This window comes from Struthio camelus, chromosome 2 (assembly GCF_040807025.1).
Source record: "Struthio camelus isolate bStrCam1 chromosome 2, bStrCam1.hap1, whole genome shotgun sequence".
Taxonomy (NCBI): Eukaryota; Metazoa; Chordata; class Aves; order Struthioniformes; family Struthionidae; genus Struthio; species Struthio camelus.
In genome coordinates this window covers 173,053,011-173,068,737 of record NC_090943.1, presented here as the reverse complement: position 1 = coordinate 173,068,737, position 15,727 = coordinate 173,053,011, and the positions used below count along the sequence as shown (strand labels likewise).

The 15,727-nt window shown below is 74.7% G+C and overlaps 1 protein-coding gene across 1 annotated transcript; it reads right to left on the bottom strand.

Moving 5' to 3' along the window:
• Positions 1-1,567: 1,567 nt before the first annotated feature.
• On the bottom strand, positions 1,568-15,725 carry OPLAH (5-oxoprolinase, ATP-hydrolysing). Its single transcript, XM_068933631.1, has 26 exons — positions 15,555-15,725; positions 12,263-12,454; positions 10,677-10,791; positions 10,467-10,590; positions 10,192-10,387; positions 9,941-10,106; positions 9,736-9,874; positions 9,570-9,637; positions 9,225-9,499; positions 8,868-8,980; positions 7,846-8,016; positions 7,635-7,772; positions 7,386-7,524; positions 7,166-7,278; positions 6,825-6,976; positions 6,483-6,643; positions 6,304-6,405; positions 6,055-6,229; positions 5,781-5,965; positions 5,580-5,711; positions 5,335-5,469; positions 5,000-5,149; positions 4,715-4,872; positions 4,481-4,641; positions 4,293-4,390; positions 1,568-4,205 (listed from the first exon to the last, which is right to left on the bottom strand). Exons 1-26 carry the CDS (start codon positions 15,723-15,725, stop codon positions 4,053-4,055), a joined length of 3,882 nt encoding a protein of 1,293 aa, XP_068789732.1. The 3' UTR covers positions 1,568-4,052.
• Between the last annotated feature and the right edge of the window lie 2 nt (positions 15,726-15,727).

The following is a 15,727-nucleotide window of genomic DNA, read 5'->3' as shown; positions in this document are numbered from 1 at the left end:
CAAGCCCTTGCGGCTGTGCAACGTCCCCCCAGTCCTGTCCCCAAGCCCCCACGGCTGTGCAATGCTCCCTGGTCCTGTCCTCAAGCCCTCGCGGCCATGCAATGTCCCTCGGTCCTGTCCCCAAGCCCCCATGGCCGTGCAACGCTCCCTGGTCCTGTCCCCAAGCCCTCGCGGCCGTGCAATGTCCCCTGGTCCTGTCCCCGAGGCCCTATGGCCGTGCAATGTCCCCTGGTCCTGTCCTCAAGCCCATGCGGCCGTGCAATGTCCCTTGGTCCTGTCCTTGAGCCCCCCACAGCCATGCAATGTCCCCCAGTCCTGCCCTCGAGCCCCCATGGCTATACAGCGCACCCCTCCCCGGTCCTGTCCCTGAGCCCCCACGGCCATGCGATGCCCCCCAGCCCTGCCCTGGAGCCCCCAAGCTCCACGTCCCCACGTGCTCTGCCCCTGATCCTCCCTGGCTGTGCCGTGCAGCCCAATCCCACCCCGAGCCCCCGGCTGCACCCTGCTCCCCAATCCCACCCCCGGCTGCACACTGCACTGCAATCCCAGTGGTGCTGCTGCAAGGCCCCGTCCGCCTCGGGGCTCAGCAGGTGACGAGCTCTGTGGCCCCCCCCCCGTCCCCACCCAGGAGTTATGGGCCATCAGGGCAATGGGGCAGCCCCCACCCTGTCCCTGCCCATCGCCCCGGCCGGTGCTTACCGGGTCGCTAAGAGCTTTTAGCAGCCCTGGGCTCCTATGGTGAGGAGCCAGTGCCGTGGGGAGGGAGACCCATGGCAGCATGGGGCCCCACCGATGCACGGGGTCCCACCACTGCACGGGGTCCCACCACTGCACGGGGTGCCACCGACGCACAGGGTCCCACCACTGCACGGGGTCCCACCACTGCACGGGATCCCACCACCGCACAGGGTGCCACCGACGCACAGGGTCCCATCACTGCATGGGGTCCCACCACTGCACGGGGTCCCACCACCGCACAGGGTGCCACCGACGCACAGGGTCCCATCACTGCACGGGGTCCCACCACTGCACGGGGTCCCACCACTGCACGGGGTGCCACGGACGCACAGGGTCCCACCACTGCACAGGGTCCCACCACTGCACGGGGTCCCAGCACTGCATGGGACCCCACCAACGCACAGGCTCCTACCACTGCACAGGGTCCCACCACTGCACGGGGTCCCACCACTGCACGGGGTGCCACGGACGCACAGGGTCCCACCACTGCACAGGGTCCCACCACTGCACGGGGTCCCAGCACTGCATGGGACCCCACCAACGCACAGGCTCCTACCACTGCACGGGGTCCCACACTGCACAGGCCCCCCCCCCCTCCACTGCACAGGCTCCCAGCACTGCACCCCCCCCCCGCACGGGTCCCCCCCGGGGCCGGGGCTGCTCAGCTCCACAACCAGCCACCTCCCTCCCCGCTGCTGGGGCGACAGACCCCCGGGGGCTGCCCAAAGCCTTCGGCACCCCCCGCCCCCCTCCTCCGTCCCACTGCGCTGCGCCGGCCCCGCGCGGCGGCCCCCCGCCCGCCCCACGCACTGCCACCCCACACAGGCTCCCAAGGCGCTTTTATTGCAAGGCACCGAGCTGGCGAGCAGCGCGCCAAGAGAGGGTTTGCAGCCGCCGGCCCGTGGGGCTCGCCCCCCCCCCCCGTCCGCCCCCGGCGCCCAGGCACAAACGTGAAACCCCACGGACCCGGGGAGGAGAGGGCAGGCCCCGGTGTGGGAGCCCCACGGCCCCCGAGGTCCCCCTGCCTGGGAGTGGGGGGCAGGAGCCGGAGGCGTGGAGAGGGCTGGGGGGGCTGCCCCACAACATGTGCATACCTGGGGCTGGGGGGCTGCCCCACGCAATGTGCATACCTGGGGCTGCCCACAGGATGTGTGCATGTAGGGCTGGGGGGCTGCCCCATAGGATGTGTGCATGTGGGGGGGCTGCCCCATGGGATGTGCATATGTGGGGCTGGGGGGGCTGCCTCCCCGAGTGTGTGTCCCTGGGGTCAGGGCTTCCCCCCGTGGTGTGCGTCCATCTAGGGCAGGGGCTGCCCCACGGCACGCATGGACCTGGGGCTGCAGCCACCCGCAGGTATGTGCGGCAGGGGCTGGGGGCTGCCCCGCAGCGTGCACATATGTGGGGCTGGGGGCTGCCCCAGGGAGTATGCATATGGGGGGGCTGCCCCACAGCATGTGCATATGTGAGGTTGGGGGCTGCCCCCCGGCGTGTGTACATGGGGCTGGGGGCAGCCCCAGAGAGTGTGCGTATGTGGGGCTGGGGGCTGCCCCTCAGTGTGTGCATATGTGGGGCTGGGGGCTGCCCCTCAGTGTGTGCATATGGGGAGCTGCCCCACAGCGTGCACATATGTGGGGCTGGGGGCTGCCCCAGGGAGTATGCATATGGGGGGGCTGCCCCACAGCATGTGCGTATGTGAGGTTGGGGGCTGCCCCCCGGCGTGTGTACATGGGGCTGGGGGCAGCCCAAGAGTGTGCGTATGTGGGGCTGGGGGCTGCCCCTCAGTGTGTGCATATGTGGGGCTGGGGGCTGCCCCTCAGTGTGTGCATATGGGGAGCTGCCCCACAGCATGTGCGTATGTGGGGCAGAGGGTTGCCCCTTGGCATGTGTGTGTGTGGGGCTGGTGGCTGCCCCTCAGCGTGTGCATACGTGGGGCTGGGGGCTGCCCCTCAGCGTGTGCATATGTAGGGCTGCGGGTTGCCCCTTGGTGTGTGCATATGTGGGGCTGAGGGGCTGCCCCAGGGAGTGTGCATATGGGGAGCTGCCCCACAGCATGTGTGTACATGGGGCTGGGGGCTGCTCCTTGACATGTGCATATGTGGGGCTGGGGGCTGCCCCTCAGCATGTGCGTATGTGGGGCAGGGGGCTGCCCCAGGGAGTGTGCGTATGTGGGGCTGAGGGCTGCCCCTCAGCGTGTGTGTACATGGGGCTGGGGACTGCCCCAGGGAGTGTGCGTACATGGGGCTGGGGGCTGCCCTTCAGTGAGTGTGCATATGTGGGGCTGGGGGCTGCCCCTCAGCGTGTGCGTACGTGGGGCTGGGGGCTGCCCCAGGGAGTGTGCGTATGTGAGGCTGGGGGCTGCCCCACAGCGTGTGTGCACGTGGGGCTGGGGGCTGCTCCGGGGAGCGTGGGTTTCCTCGGCTCAGCAGTACCCGCAGGGCGCGTGTACTGGCTGCTGGGGGGCTGCCCCACGGGGTGCGTGTACCGGGCTGAGGGCTGCCCTATGGGCTCAGGCTGCCCCACGGGGTGCTCACGCCTAGGGCCAGGTCACCCCACAAGGCTGCCCCACAGCGTGCACACACCTGGGGCTGGGGCTGCCCCCCATGGGTGCATGCACCGAGGGCCAGGTCACCCCACGGCATGCACAAACCTGGGGCCAGGGCTGCCCCACGGGACGTGCATACCTGGGGCCAGGTCACCCCACGGCGTGCACTACCTGGGGCTGGAGCTGCCCCATGGGACGTGCATACCCGGGGCCAGGTCACCCCACGGCGTGCAGGTACCTGGGGCTGGAGCTGCCCCACGGGACATGCATACCTGGGGCCAGGTCACCCCACGGCGTGCACGTACCTGGGGCTGGAGCTGCCCCATGGGACGTGCATACCCGGGGCCAGGTCACCCCACGGCATGCACTACCTGGGGCTGGAGCTGCCCCACGGCACGTGCATACCTGGGGCCAGGTCACCCCACGGCGTGCACGTACCTGGGGCTGGAGCTGCCCCACGGGACATGCATACCTGGGGCCAGGTCGCCCCACGGCATGCACTACCTGGGGCCGGGGCTGCCCCACAGGACGTGCATACCTGGGGCCAGGTCACCCCACGGCGTGCACGTACCTGGGGCTGGGGCTGGGTCTGGGGCTGCCCCACAGGATGTGCATACCTGGGGTTGGGCTGCCCCACGGGACGTGCATACCTGGGGCCGGGTCGCCCCACGGCGTGCGCGGACCTGGGGCCGGGTCACCCCCCGGGGGCAGGCGGGGGCCGGGGCCGCCCCATAGCGGGCCGGCGGGGGCCGGGGGGGAGCACGCGGCCCCCTCACACGGCCTCCTGCGCCCGCCGGTAGTCGAAGAGGCTCCCGCGCTCGGCGAAGCCGCGGGGCGCCGGCGGCTCCGCGCCGTCCTCGGGGTCCCCCGCGGTGCCCGGCGCCCCGAAGCCGCCCCCGCCGGGCGTCCGCAGGCGAAACACGTCCTGCAGCGGGGCGAGAAGGGGGGCGGCGGTGGTGGGGGGGCGGCCGAGGGGCCGACGGCCCCCGCGCCCCGCGGCGAAGCCTCTTACCCCCGGCTGCACCGGCACCGACGTCTTGCCGCCCAGGCTGACGGTCCGCCCGTCGCGGCGCAGCAGCAGGTTGAGCCCCGGGGAGCCGGGGCTGCCCCCTGCCCGGGAGAGGAGGGGGTCAGAGCGGGGCCGGAGCCGGGGCCGAGGAGGGGGTCGGGGTTTGGGGAAGGGGGGCCGGGCGCGCTCACCCTGCATGCCGTAGGGCCGGACGGCGCGGCGCTCGCTCAGCACCGACAGCACCGCGTCCTGGCGGAAGAGCAGCTCCCGCAGCACCCCGTCGCCGCCCCGAAAGCGCCCGGCGCCCCCCGAGCCCCGGCTCAGCTCGAAGCGCCGCAGCACCACCGGGTACCTGGGGGACGGGGACACACGCGGGCATCAGCGGCGGCCGCGGGCGCCGGGCCCCCCCGGACCCCCGCACCCACCGCTGTTCCAGGATCTCGGGGTCGGTGATGCGGGTGTTGGTCATGTGGGTGTGCACCCCGCTGCGGCCGTGCCACCGGGGGCCGGCCCCCGCGCCCCCCGCCACCGTCTCGTAGTAGCCCACGTGTTCGTTCCCGAAGGTGACGTTGTTCATGCAGCCCTGCGCGGGGAGGCGGGGGGAGAAGAAGGAGCCCCGCGGGGCGGCCGGCCAGGTTGGACCCCCAGGACCCTCCTCCCCATGGAGCCGGCCGGCCCCACGCGCGCCCCCAGCGGCCCCCCTGCCCTACCTGGGAGGCGGCGCAGACCCCGAAAGCCTTGAAGATGACGTCCACCACCCTCTGGGAGGTGAGCACGTTGCCGCCCACCACGGCGGCCTCGGGCGAGGGGTCCAGGATGGAGCCCTTGGGGATGACCACCCGCACGGGGGCCAAGCAGCCCTGGGGCCGGGAGAGCCCGTCAGCCCCGGCCAACGCCGGCCCCCACCGCGCTCCTGGCCCTGGGGACGCCCCCCCTGCCCCCAAACCCTCGTGCCCCAAGGGCCACCACGGGCTCGTGGCCCCCTTTCCCCTGGCGGCCGTGGGGCAGCCCGGCGCGTGGTCCTGCCCGGGGTCCCGGCGCCCACCTGGTTGAGCGGGATGTCCTGGCCCACCATGCAGCGCAGGCAGTAGATGAGGGCGGAGAGGGTGATGGCGCGCGGGGCGTTGCAGTTCCCGTACACCTCGTGGCCGGAGCCGGAGAAGTCGAACACGGCGCTGCCCTGCGGAGAAAGCGGGGCTGGGACGCGACCCCCCGCCCCGGCAGGCTCCCCTTCCTCCGGGACGCTGCCCTTCCCGGGGAGGTCCTCAGCATCCTGGAGACCCAGCTGACCTCCTGCGGGTCCACCTGCACCCGCAGCCGGATGGGCGAGCCGTCGTCCATGTGGTCCTCAGCCTCCACCGACGTGCCCCAGCGGGCGGCGAAGCCCTTCAGCATCTCGCGCACGGCCACCTCGGCGTTGGCCTGGGGACAGCGGGGCGTCACGGGGGCGGCAGGCCAGGAGCAGGCGCGCAGCTGGTGCGCAGCCCTTACCTGGATGTGGGCCATGTAGGCCTGGACCACCTGGAGGCCGTAGAGCCCGATGAGCTCGTTGACCAGCTGGATGCCCTTCTGGTTGGCGGCCACCTGGGCCCGCAGGTCCGACAGGTTGTCGTGGAGGTTGCGGGTCCCGCTGCTGCCGGGGATGCGGCCGGGCGCCATCAGGGCCTCGGTCACCGCTGTCGGGGAAGGGGATGAGCAGGAGCCGGGTGGGCAGCGCGCGGCCCCCGGCAGCCCACGACGGGGCACCGTCCCAGCCCCGACCTACCCTCCTCCTGGAAGACGCCATCCTTCACCAGCTTGAAGGAGACGAAGACGGCTCCCTCCTCCTGCAGCGTCTTGGAGTGGGGCGGCATGGAGCCGGGGGTGATGCCCCCGATGTCCGCGTGGTGCCCACGGCTGGCCACGAAGAACACGGGCTTGGGGACGCCGGCCCAGAAGACCTGCGGAGAGCCCGGTGCTGAGCCCGGCGCTGCACGGGACGGCCCCCCCGGTGCCCATGGTGCCCCCCACTCACGGGCGTGATGACGGTCAGGTCGGGCAGGTGGCTGCCCCCCGCGCACGGGTGGTTGCTGAGGATCACGTCGCCCTCCCGGAGGTCCTCGCCGAGGTTGCGGATCTGGAGCGGCACCGAGAGGGGGAACGGCTCAGCGGGGCCACGGGGAGCCGGGGGGGCGGCCGGGGGGACCCTCGTACCTGGAACTGGACGGTCTCCTGCATGGCACCCAGGTGCACGGGGATGTGGGGGGCGTTGGACACCAGCCCCCCGTCCGGCCCGAAGAGCGCGCAGGAGAAGTCCAGCCGCTCCTTGATGTTGGTGGAGATGGCCGTCCGCTGCAGGATCCGGCCCATCTGCTCTGCGGGGGACACCGAGGGGCCACGGCGGACCCTGAGAAGGGGGCAACAGCCCCAAGGGCCGCGCCAGCGCCATCCCCAGAGCGCCCTTCGTGCCGGGCTCCCGTGGGGGTCCTGGGACTCCTCTCCCTCCCGAGCCCACTGCAAACCCTGCTCCGGGGGGCCGGGGCGGCCCTGCCGCACCTGCGATGCTCATGAAGCGGTGGGAGAAGATGGAGAGCTGGATGGGGTCGAGCTGGGGGCCGATAGCGCACGGCTTCCCGGAGCCGACGGCGATGCAGACGTCCCCGAAGCGCGTGAGGCTGGCGCTGCAGCCCGGCTCGATCAGGATGGTGCTGCGGGAGAGGGTGCGTCACGGCGGGGACCGTACCCAGTCCCACGGGGCGAGGGGCCAGCTTGGGGCGAGCAGCGAGGCAGGCGGAGAGCCCAGGCGCCCGGGCACCTCTCCCCACCCCTCAGTCTAGCCCTTAGCCCTCCTTCCCCAGCGAGGAGGGGACCCAGGCGTCCGGGCGCCCCCTCCCCACCTGTTCTTATCGATGATGATGCCGGGGCCGGGGATGGTGTGGTCGCAGGAGAGCTCCTCCAGCAGGTACACCGGCGTCTCCAGGTAGCCGTCCTCAAAGTAGCACCGCGTCACCTGGGGGGCCACGGCCGAGTCCCCAGTCCCGTCCGGGGTCGCCCCTTGCTCCCGCGCCCCTGCGGCGGGCGGCCAGGGCAGCGGCGTGCCCCCGCGGCGGCTCTCACCGTCTCCACGCGGGCCGGCTTCCCGCTGGGTGCCAGGGGGGTCTCGCAGCTGATGCCGGTGCTGCCCGTGCCCCTGACCCGCACGTCGTCCACCACCATGGCGCGGTCGGGGATGGTGAAGCCAAACTCCGTCATGTACCTGCGGGGCGGGAGCGGGCGCCAGCTGCAGAGGCAGCGCCCAGCGCACGCTGGCCTGGGGGTAGGGATGAATCCGGCCCCCGCCGTGCACGGGGAGGACGCAGGACCGACCTGCTGGTGAAGGCGGCACGGAAATCCCCGGCGCGGCAGGACTGCGGCGTGGCCGGGTGGCCCTTGGCCGAGCACATGAGGGCGCAGTCGGTGCGCTCGTAGCGCAGGTGCAGGAAGGCCTCCGTGCGGATCTGGGACCTGCGCGGGCCAGGGGACGTCAGCGCGCGGCGGGGCGGCGCGGGGCGGCGGGCGCGCGGGGCGGTGGCGGTACCTGGAGAAGCCCTGCGCCTGCAGCGCCTCCACGCACTCCTGCTCCAGGGCCGCGATGCGCTGGTCCAGCTGGGCGAAGGCGCCGGGCTCGTAGCGCAGGGCGCAGGGCGCCTGCGCCTCGTGCACCACGTCCGCCAGCGCCATGCCGTAGGCCGACAGGATCCCGCTGTACCTGCGCGACACCCACCGCCAGGGCTCCCACGGCCTGCGCCCCGGCAGCCCCCAAGGCATCCGCCTGGGGTGGGGCTGGGTACCCCTGCCCCAAAGCATCCGCCTGGGGGGCCGGGTACCCTCAACCCCAAAGCATCTGCCTGGGGGGGGGTCGGGTACCCCTGACCCCAAAGCATCTGCCTGGGGGGGGGGGGGTCGGGTACCCCTGACCCCAAAGCATCTGCCTGGGGGGCCAGGTACCCTCAACCCCAAAGCATCTGCCTGGGGGGGGGGCTGGATACCCTTGCCCCAAAGCATCCGCCTGGGGGGGGCTGGGCACCCTCAACCCCAAAGCATCTGCCTGGGGGGGGTCGGGTACCCCTGACCCCAAAGCATCTGCCTGGGGGGGGGGGTACCCTCAACCCCAAAGCATCTGCCTGGGGGGGGGCTGGGTACCCTTGCCCCAAAGCATCCGCCTGGGGGGGGCTGGGCACCCTCAACCCCAAAGCATCTGCCTGGGGGGGGGGTCGGGTACCCCTGACCCCAAAGCATCTGCCTGGGGGGCCGGGTACCCTCAACCCCAAAGCATCTGCCTGGGGGGGGGCCGGGTACCCCCGACCCCAAAGCATCCGCGTGGGGGGGGCCAGGCACCCTCAACCCCAAAGCATCCGCCTGGGGCGGGGCCGGGTACCCCCAACCCCAAAGCATCTGCCTGGGGGGGGCCAGGAACCCCCACCCCAAAGCATCTGCCTGGGGGGCCAGGAACCCCCACCCCAAAGCATCTGCCTGGGTGGTCTGGGTTCCCGCACCCCAAGGCATCCTCCCGGGAGGGCCGGGTACCCCCAGCCCAAGGCATCGTGCCCACGTACATACTTGTGGATGAACACCTTCTTCATGCCCAGGGCGCGGGCGATGGCGCAGGCGTGCTGCCCCCCCGCGCCCCCGAAGCACGCCAGCACGTGGCGCGACGTGTCGTGGCCTCGCGCCTGCCGGGGAGAGAGGCGGCAGATGGGACATCCGTCCTTTTTCCCAGCACGGAAAGCCCCGCGGGGCTCGTCCCCCTGCCAGCCGCCGTCCCCGCTGCTCGGCCCCCCGCAGCCCGCACCGGCCCCGCTGCGCTGGGAGCTGCCGGGCAGCGCGGCCCTCGGCGGACGCTGGATTTATCCGCCCTCCCAGGCCAGCGCACGCGGGACTTCTGCACCCTCAGCCGGGCTCGCGCCGCAGCCTCACCTGCGTCAGGGAGCGGATGGGCCGGCACATGGCCTCGTTGGCCACCCGGATGAAGCCCATGGCCACCTCCTCGACGGAGAGCGGGCAGCGGGGGCTGGCGCCGGGGCCGGAGCCGGCCGGGAAGGCGTTGACGCGGGCGGCCAGCTCCCGGAAAGCCTGCAGCGTGGCCTCCCGGGAGAGCGGCTGGTCCTCGCCCGGCCCGAAGATGCGCGGGAAATACTCCGGGAGCAGGCGGCCCAGGCAGAGGTTGGCGTCGGTGACGGTCGGCGGCCCCCCTGCGCCGAGACGGGGAGGGTGAGCGCGGCGGGGACCCGGGGCGCCCCGCGGCGCCCGGAGCACGCTCACCTTTCCGGTAGCAAGCCGGGCCAGGATGGGCGCCCGCCGACTCGGGGCCGACCACGAAGAGCCCGGACCTGGAGGGGGGAGACGGCGGGAGGGGAGGCAGGAGGGTGGCGGCGGAGGCGCGGGGGGCACCGCGGGGTGTCACCCACCCCCCCCCGAGGCTGCCCACCTGAAGAAGAGCATGGACCCGCCGCCGGCCGCCACCGTGTTGATGTCGAGCTGGGGGGCCTGGATGCTGACGCCGGCCGTGGTGGCCTCGAAGACGTGCTCGTACTCGCCGGCGTAGCGGCTGACGTCCGTCGAGGTGCCTGGGGAGGGCGGTCAGCAGCCTCCCCGCGGCCCCGCCAGCCCCGCCGGCCCCCGCCGGCCCTCACCTCCCATGTCGAAGCCGATGACGGGCTGCCCGTCCTCGCGGCGGTAGGTGGTGGCGGCGTAGCCCACCACGCCGCCGGCCGGGCCCGAGAGGATGGCGCGGGCCCCGCTGAACTGCTGCATGGGGGTGAGGCCGCCGTCGGAGCGCATGAAGAGCACCGGCACGTCCTAGCGGGGCAGAGCGGGCGCGTGGGGCCGAGCGGGCAGCGGGTGGCGGGGGGTCCCGCCGCCGCCGCCGCCCGGCCCCACTCACCCGCAGCTGCCGGGCGAAGCCGGCGCGGAAGCTCTCCAGGTAGCGCCGGATGCAGGGCGTCAGGTAGGCGTCCGCGCAGGCCGTGTAGCCCCGCGGCACGGCCCGCGCCATGGCCATCACCGACGAGGACAGCGACACGTGCCGGAAGCCCAGCTCCCGCGCCAGCGCCCCGACCTGCTGCTCGTGGCCCGGCCAGCTGCCGGGGGACAGGGCTGCGGTCGGACGGGGCAGCGGCGGCCCCCCCGGCCCCCCGGCCCCCGCGGCGGGTGACTCACGCGTAGGAGTGCAGCAGCAGCACGGCCAGGCTGCGGATGCCGCGGGCCAGCACGCCCTCCAGGTCCCTCCGCAGCGCCGACAGGTCCAGGGGCCGCTGCAGCAGCAGGGAGTCCCCCGTGGAGCCTGGGGAGGGCGGTGGGCTCGGAGGGGCCCGCGGGGGCGCAGGCGTGCGCGTGTCCCCCCCCCCCGCCGGCGGCGGCGGCACCCACCTGCGAGCACCTGGAGGGACTCGGCGCCCGGGAGGCGGCAGCCGGGCTGGCAGGGGATGAGCCGCTCGTCCACCTCGATCACCTCCTCGTACAGCACCTCGGGCACCGCCACCTCCTGCGCGGGGAGGAGTGGGGGGGGGACACGGGCACGTGCCGAACCCCCCGCCGCGTCGCCCGCGGGCCGGAGGGCAAGGCGTCTCCGGGGCGGAGCAGGAGCCGGGGTGTCACCCCGCAGGGACCCCGGGGACGCGGCGGCAGGCGCGCGCTGCCACCGCCGCTGGGGGGGGGGATTGGGGGGGGGGTCGGGCGAGCCCCGGCGCCCCGCCAGCGAGCCCCCCGGGGAGGCCGGGCGCAGGGGCCGCGGCAGGAGCCCAGCGGTGCCAAACGGGAAGCTCGGCCGGGTGAGCCGGGTCCTTCCGGCGCGGCTCCAAGGACGTCCGCCCCCGGCGGGGGACGGGGACGGGGCCGGGGACAGGGATGGGGATGGGACGGTGATGGGGACGGGGATGGGGATGGGGATGAGACGGGGATGGGGACGGGGATGGGGATGGGGATGGGGACGGGATGGGGACGGGGATGGGGACGGGGATGGGGACGGGGACGGGGATGGGGATGGGGATGGGGATGGGGACGGGATGGGGACGGGAATGGGGACGGGAATGGGGACGGGAATGGGGACGGGGACGGGGATGAGACGGGGATGGGGACGGGGATGGGGATGGGGACGGGGCCGGGGACGGGGATGGGGATGGGGACGGGGATGGGGACGGGGACGGGGACGGGGATGAGACGGGGATGGGGACGGGGATGGGGATGAGACGGGGATGGGGACGGGGACGAGACGGGGATGGGGACGGGGATGGGGACGGGGATGGGGACGGGGATGGGGATGGGGACGAGGACGGGGACGGGGACGGGGACGGGGACGGGGATGGGGATGGGGATGGGGATGGGGACGGGATGGGGACGGGAATGGGGACGGGAATGGGGACGGGAATGGGGACGGGGACGGGGATGAGACGGGAATGGGGACGGGGACGGGGATGAGACGGGGATGGGGACGGGGATGGGGATGGGGACGGGGCCGGGGACGGGGATGGGGATGGGGACGGGGATGGGGACGGGGACGGGGATGAGACGGGGATGGGGACGGGGATGGGGATGAGACGGGGATGGGGACGGGGACGAGACGGGGATGGGGACGGGGATGGGGACGGGGATGGGGATGGGGACGAGGACGGGGACGGGGATGGGGATGGGATGGGGATGGGGGTGGGACGGGGATGGGGACGGGGATGGGGACGGGGACGGGGACGGGGATGGGACGGGGATGGGGACGGGGCCGGGGATGGGGATGGGATGGGGACGGGGATGAGACGGGGACGGGGACGGGGACGGGGACGGGGATGGGACGGGGATGGGGATGGGGATGGGGATGGGGATGGGGATGGGGACGGGATGGGGACGGGAATGGGGACGGGAATGGGGACGGGGACGGGGATGAGACGGGGATGGGGACGGGGATGGGGACGGGGACGGGGCCGGGGACGGGGATGGGGACGGGGACGGGGACGGGGAGGGCTCACCAGGTCGAAGATGCGGGGCCGGGCCTGGGTGCCGATGTGCAGGAGGTCGCGGAAGCCGCGGGTGACCAGCAGGGCCAGCCGCTCGCCCCGGCGCTCCAGCAGGGCGTTGGTGGCCACCGTGGTGCCCATGCGGATCCACTCGATGCGCGAGGCGTCCAGCGGGCGCTCGCGGGGCATCGCCGCCCCGCACTCCTGCCCCGGGGCCGCCCCGGCTCAGCGCCCCGCTCCGGCCCCCGCGCCGCGGCGGGGGGGGGGTGGGGGGCACGCGGGGGGGGCCTGGAGCGGGGCTGCAGCGGGGGCTCGGCGGGCGCGGGGGGACCCTCTGCCCTGGACGCGCTGGGGGGGGCCCGGGGGCACCGGGGTGGGGGGGGGTCTGGTCTGGGGGGAGGTAGTGACCTTGAGGGGGATCCCAGGGGACCCCGGGGGACTTCGGGGGGTCTCGGGGGAGACCTGGGGGGGTCTCGGGGGGGGTTGGGGGGTGGTCTCATGGGGGGATCCCAAGTGAGTTCAGGGGGTCTTGAAGGAGACCTGGGGGGGTCTCGGGGGGGGGTTGGGGGGTGGTCTCATGGGGGGATCCTGGGGGATCCCAGGGATGTTCAGGGGGTCTCGGGGGGGGTGGTCTCATGGGGGGATCCCAAGTGAGTTCAGGGGGTCTTGAGGGAGACCTGGGGGGGTCTCGGGGGGGGGTTGGGGGGTGGTCTCATGGGGGGATCCTGGGGGATCCCAGGGATGTTCAGGGGGTCTCGGGGGGGGTGGTCTCATGGGGGGATCCCAAGTGAGTTCAGGGGGTCTTGAGGGAGACCTGGGGGGGTCTCGGGGGGGGGTTGGGGGGTGGTCTCATGGGGGGATCCTGGGGGATCCCAGGGATGTTCAGGGGGTCTCGGGGGGGGGGGTTGCCCCATAGGGGAATGCCAAGTGGGGGGAGTACCAGGGGGAGTACTGGGAGGGGTACCGGGGGGGTCCTGAGGAGGGTCCCCGGGAGTCCGGGGGTGTATCAAGGGGTGTCTCGTGGAGGGTCCTAAGGGGTGTCAGGGTGTCCCAGGGGTGTCCCGTGGAGGGTCCTGGGAGGTCCCGGGGGGTGCCAGGGGGGGTGCCAGGGAGTGTCCCATGGAGGGTCCTGGGGGGTGTCCCAGGGGGTCCCGGGGGGTGTCCCGGGGGGTCCTGGGGGGGTGCCGTGGAGGGTCCCGGGGGGTGTCCTGGGGGGTCCCGGGGGGTGTCCTGGGGGGTCCTGGGGGGGTGCCAGGGGGGGTGCCGTGGAGGGTCCCAGGGGGTGCCATGGAGGGTGCTGGGGGGTGTCCCGGGGGGTCCTGGAGGGGTGCTGGGGGGGTGCCGGGGGGGTGCCGTGGAGGGTCCCAGGGGGTGCCGTGGAGGGTGCCGGGGGGTGTCCCAGGGGGTGTCCCGTGGAGGGTGCCGGGGGGTGTCCCGGGGGGTCCTGGGGGGGTGCCGGGGGGGTGCCGTGGAGGGTCCCAGGGGGTGTCCCGGGGGGTCCCGTGGAGGGTCCCGGGGGGTGTCCCGGGGGGTGTCCCGGGGGGTCCCGTGGAGGGTCCCGGGGGGTGTCCCGGGGGGTGTCCCGGGGGGGTGCCGTGGAGGGTCCCAGGGGATGCCGTGGAGGGTGCCGTGGAGGGTCCCGGGGGGTCCTGGAGGGGTGCTGGGGGGGTGCCGGGGGGGTGCCGTGGAGGGTCCCAGGGGGTGCCGTGGAGGGTGCCAGGGGGTGTCCCAGGGGGTGTCCCGTGGAGGGTGCCGGGGGGTGTCCCGGGGGGTCCTGGGGGGGTGCCGGGGGGGTGCCGTGGAGGGTCCCAGGGGGTGCCGTGGAGGGTCCCGGGGGGTGTCCCGTGGAGGGTCCCGGGGGGTGTCCCGGGGGGTCCCAGGGGGGTGCCGTGGAGGGTGCCAGGGGGTGCCGTGGAGGGTCCCGGGGGGTGTCCCGTGGAGGGTGCCAGGGGGTGTCCCGTGGAGGGTCCCGGGGGGTGTCCCGGGGGGGGTGCCGTGGAGGGTCCCAGGGGGTGCCGTGGAGGGTGCCGGGGGCTGTCCCGGGGGGTCCTGGGGGGGTGCCGGGGGGGTGCCGTGGAGGGTCCCAGGGGGGTGCCGTGGAGGGTGCCAGGGGGTGTCCCAGGGGGTGTCCCGTGGAGGGTGCCGGGGGGTGTCCCGGGGGGTCCTGGGGGGGTGCCGGGGGGGTGCCGTGGAGGGTCCCAGGGGGGTGCCGTGGAGGGTCCCGGGGGGTGTCCCGTGGAGGGTCCCGGGGGGTGTCCCGGGGGGTCCCAGGGGGGTGCCGTGGAGGGTGCCAGGGGGTGCCGTGGAGGGTGCCAGGGGGTGTCCCGTGGAGGGTGCCAGGGGGTGTCCCGTGGAGGGTCCCGGGGGGTGTCCCGGGGGGGGTGCCGTGGAGGGTCCCAGGGGGTGCCGTGGAGGGTGCCGGGGGCTGTCCCGGGGGGTGTCCCGTGGAGGGTGCCGGGGGGTCCTGGAGGGGTGCCGGGGGGGTGCCAGGGGGATGCCGGGGGGGTGCCGTGGAGGGTCCCAGGGGGTGCCGTGGAGGGTCCCGGGGGGTGTCCCGTGGAGGGTCCCGGGGGGTGTCCCGGGGGGTCCCAGGGGGTGCCGTGGAGGGTGCCGTGGAGGGTCCCAGGGGGTGCCGTGGAGGGTGCCGGGGGGTGTCCCGGGGTGTCCCGGGGGGTGTCCCGTGGAGGGTCCCGGGGGGTGTCCCGGGGGGTCCCGGGGGGGTGCCGGGGGGGTGCCGTGGAGGGTGCCAGGGGGTGTCCCGGGGGGTGCTGGGGGGTGCCGGGGGGTGTCCCGGGGGGTGTCCCGGGGTGTCGGGGGGGTGCCGGGGTGGGTGCCGGGGGGTGCCGGGGGGGAGTCCCGGGGGGGGTGCCGGGGTGGGTGCCGGGGGGTGTCCCGGGGGGTGTCCCGGGGGGTCCCAGGGGGGGTGCCGGGGGGTGCCGGGGGGTGTCCCGGGGGGGGTGCCGGGGGGTGCCGGGGGGGGTGCCGGGGGGGGTGCCGGGGGGGGTCCCGGGGGGGGGTCCCGGGTGGGTGTCGGGGGGGTGCCGGGGGGGGGTCCCGGGGGGGGTGCCGGGGGGGTGCCGGGGGGGTGCCGGGGGGTGTCCCGGGGGGTGCCGGGGGGGGTGCCGGGGGGTCCCGGGAGGGTGCCGGGGGGGGTCCCGGGAGGGTGCCGGGGGGGGTCCCGGGGGGGGTGCCGGGGGGTGCCGGGGGGTGCCGGGGGGGGGTCCCGGGGGGGTGCCGGGGGGGGTGTCGGGGGGGTGCCGGGGGGGGTGCCGGGGGGGGTGCCGGGGGGTGCCTGCCGGCTCACCTCCTGCAGGACGCGGCGGATGCCCTCGGTGGGCGCGTCGCCGTAGCCCGGGTCCTCGGAGAGCAGCTTGAGGACGCGCACGCCGCCGCCGGGGCAGCGGGCGAAGACGTCGGTGAAGGTGCCGCCGCGGTCGATGGCGAACTGGAACCCGGCGGGGGCCGCCGCCGCCATGG

Excerpts from the sequence above, each read along its gene's own strand:
- OPLAH (XM_068933631.1), bottom strand. The coding sequence starts at position 15,725 with ATGGCGGCGGCGGCCCCCGCCGGGTTCCAGTTCGCCATCGACCGCGGC. Across the intron at positions 5,470-5,579 it reads TGCAGGTGGACCCGCAGGAG|GGCAGCGCCGTGTTCGACTT; the intron begins GTCAGCTGGGTC and ends CTTTCTCCGCAG. Across the intron at positions 4,206-4,292 it reads CGGTGCCGGTGCAGCCGGGG|GACGTGTTTCGCCTGCGGAC; the intron begins GTAAGAGGCTTC and ends GCCCCGCTGCAG.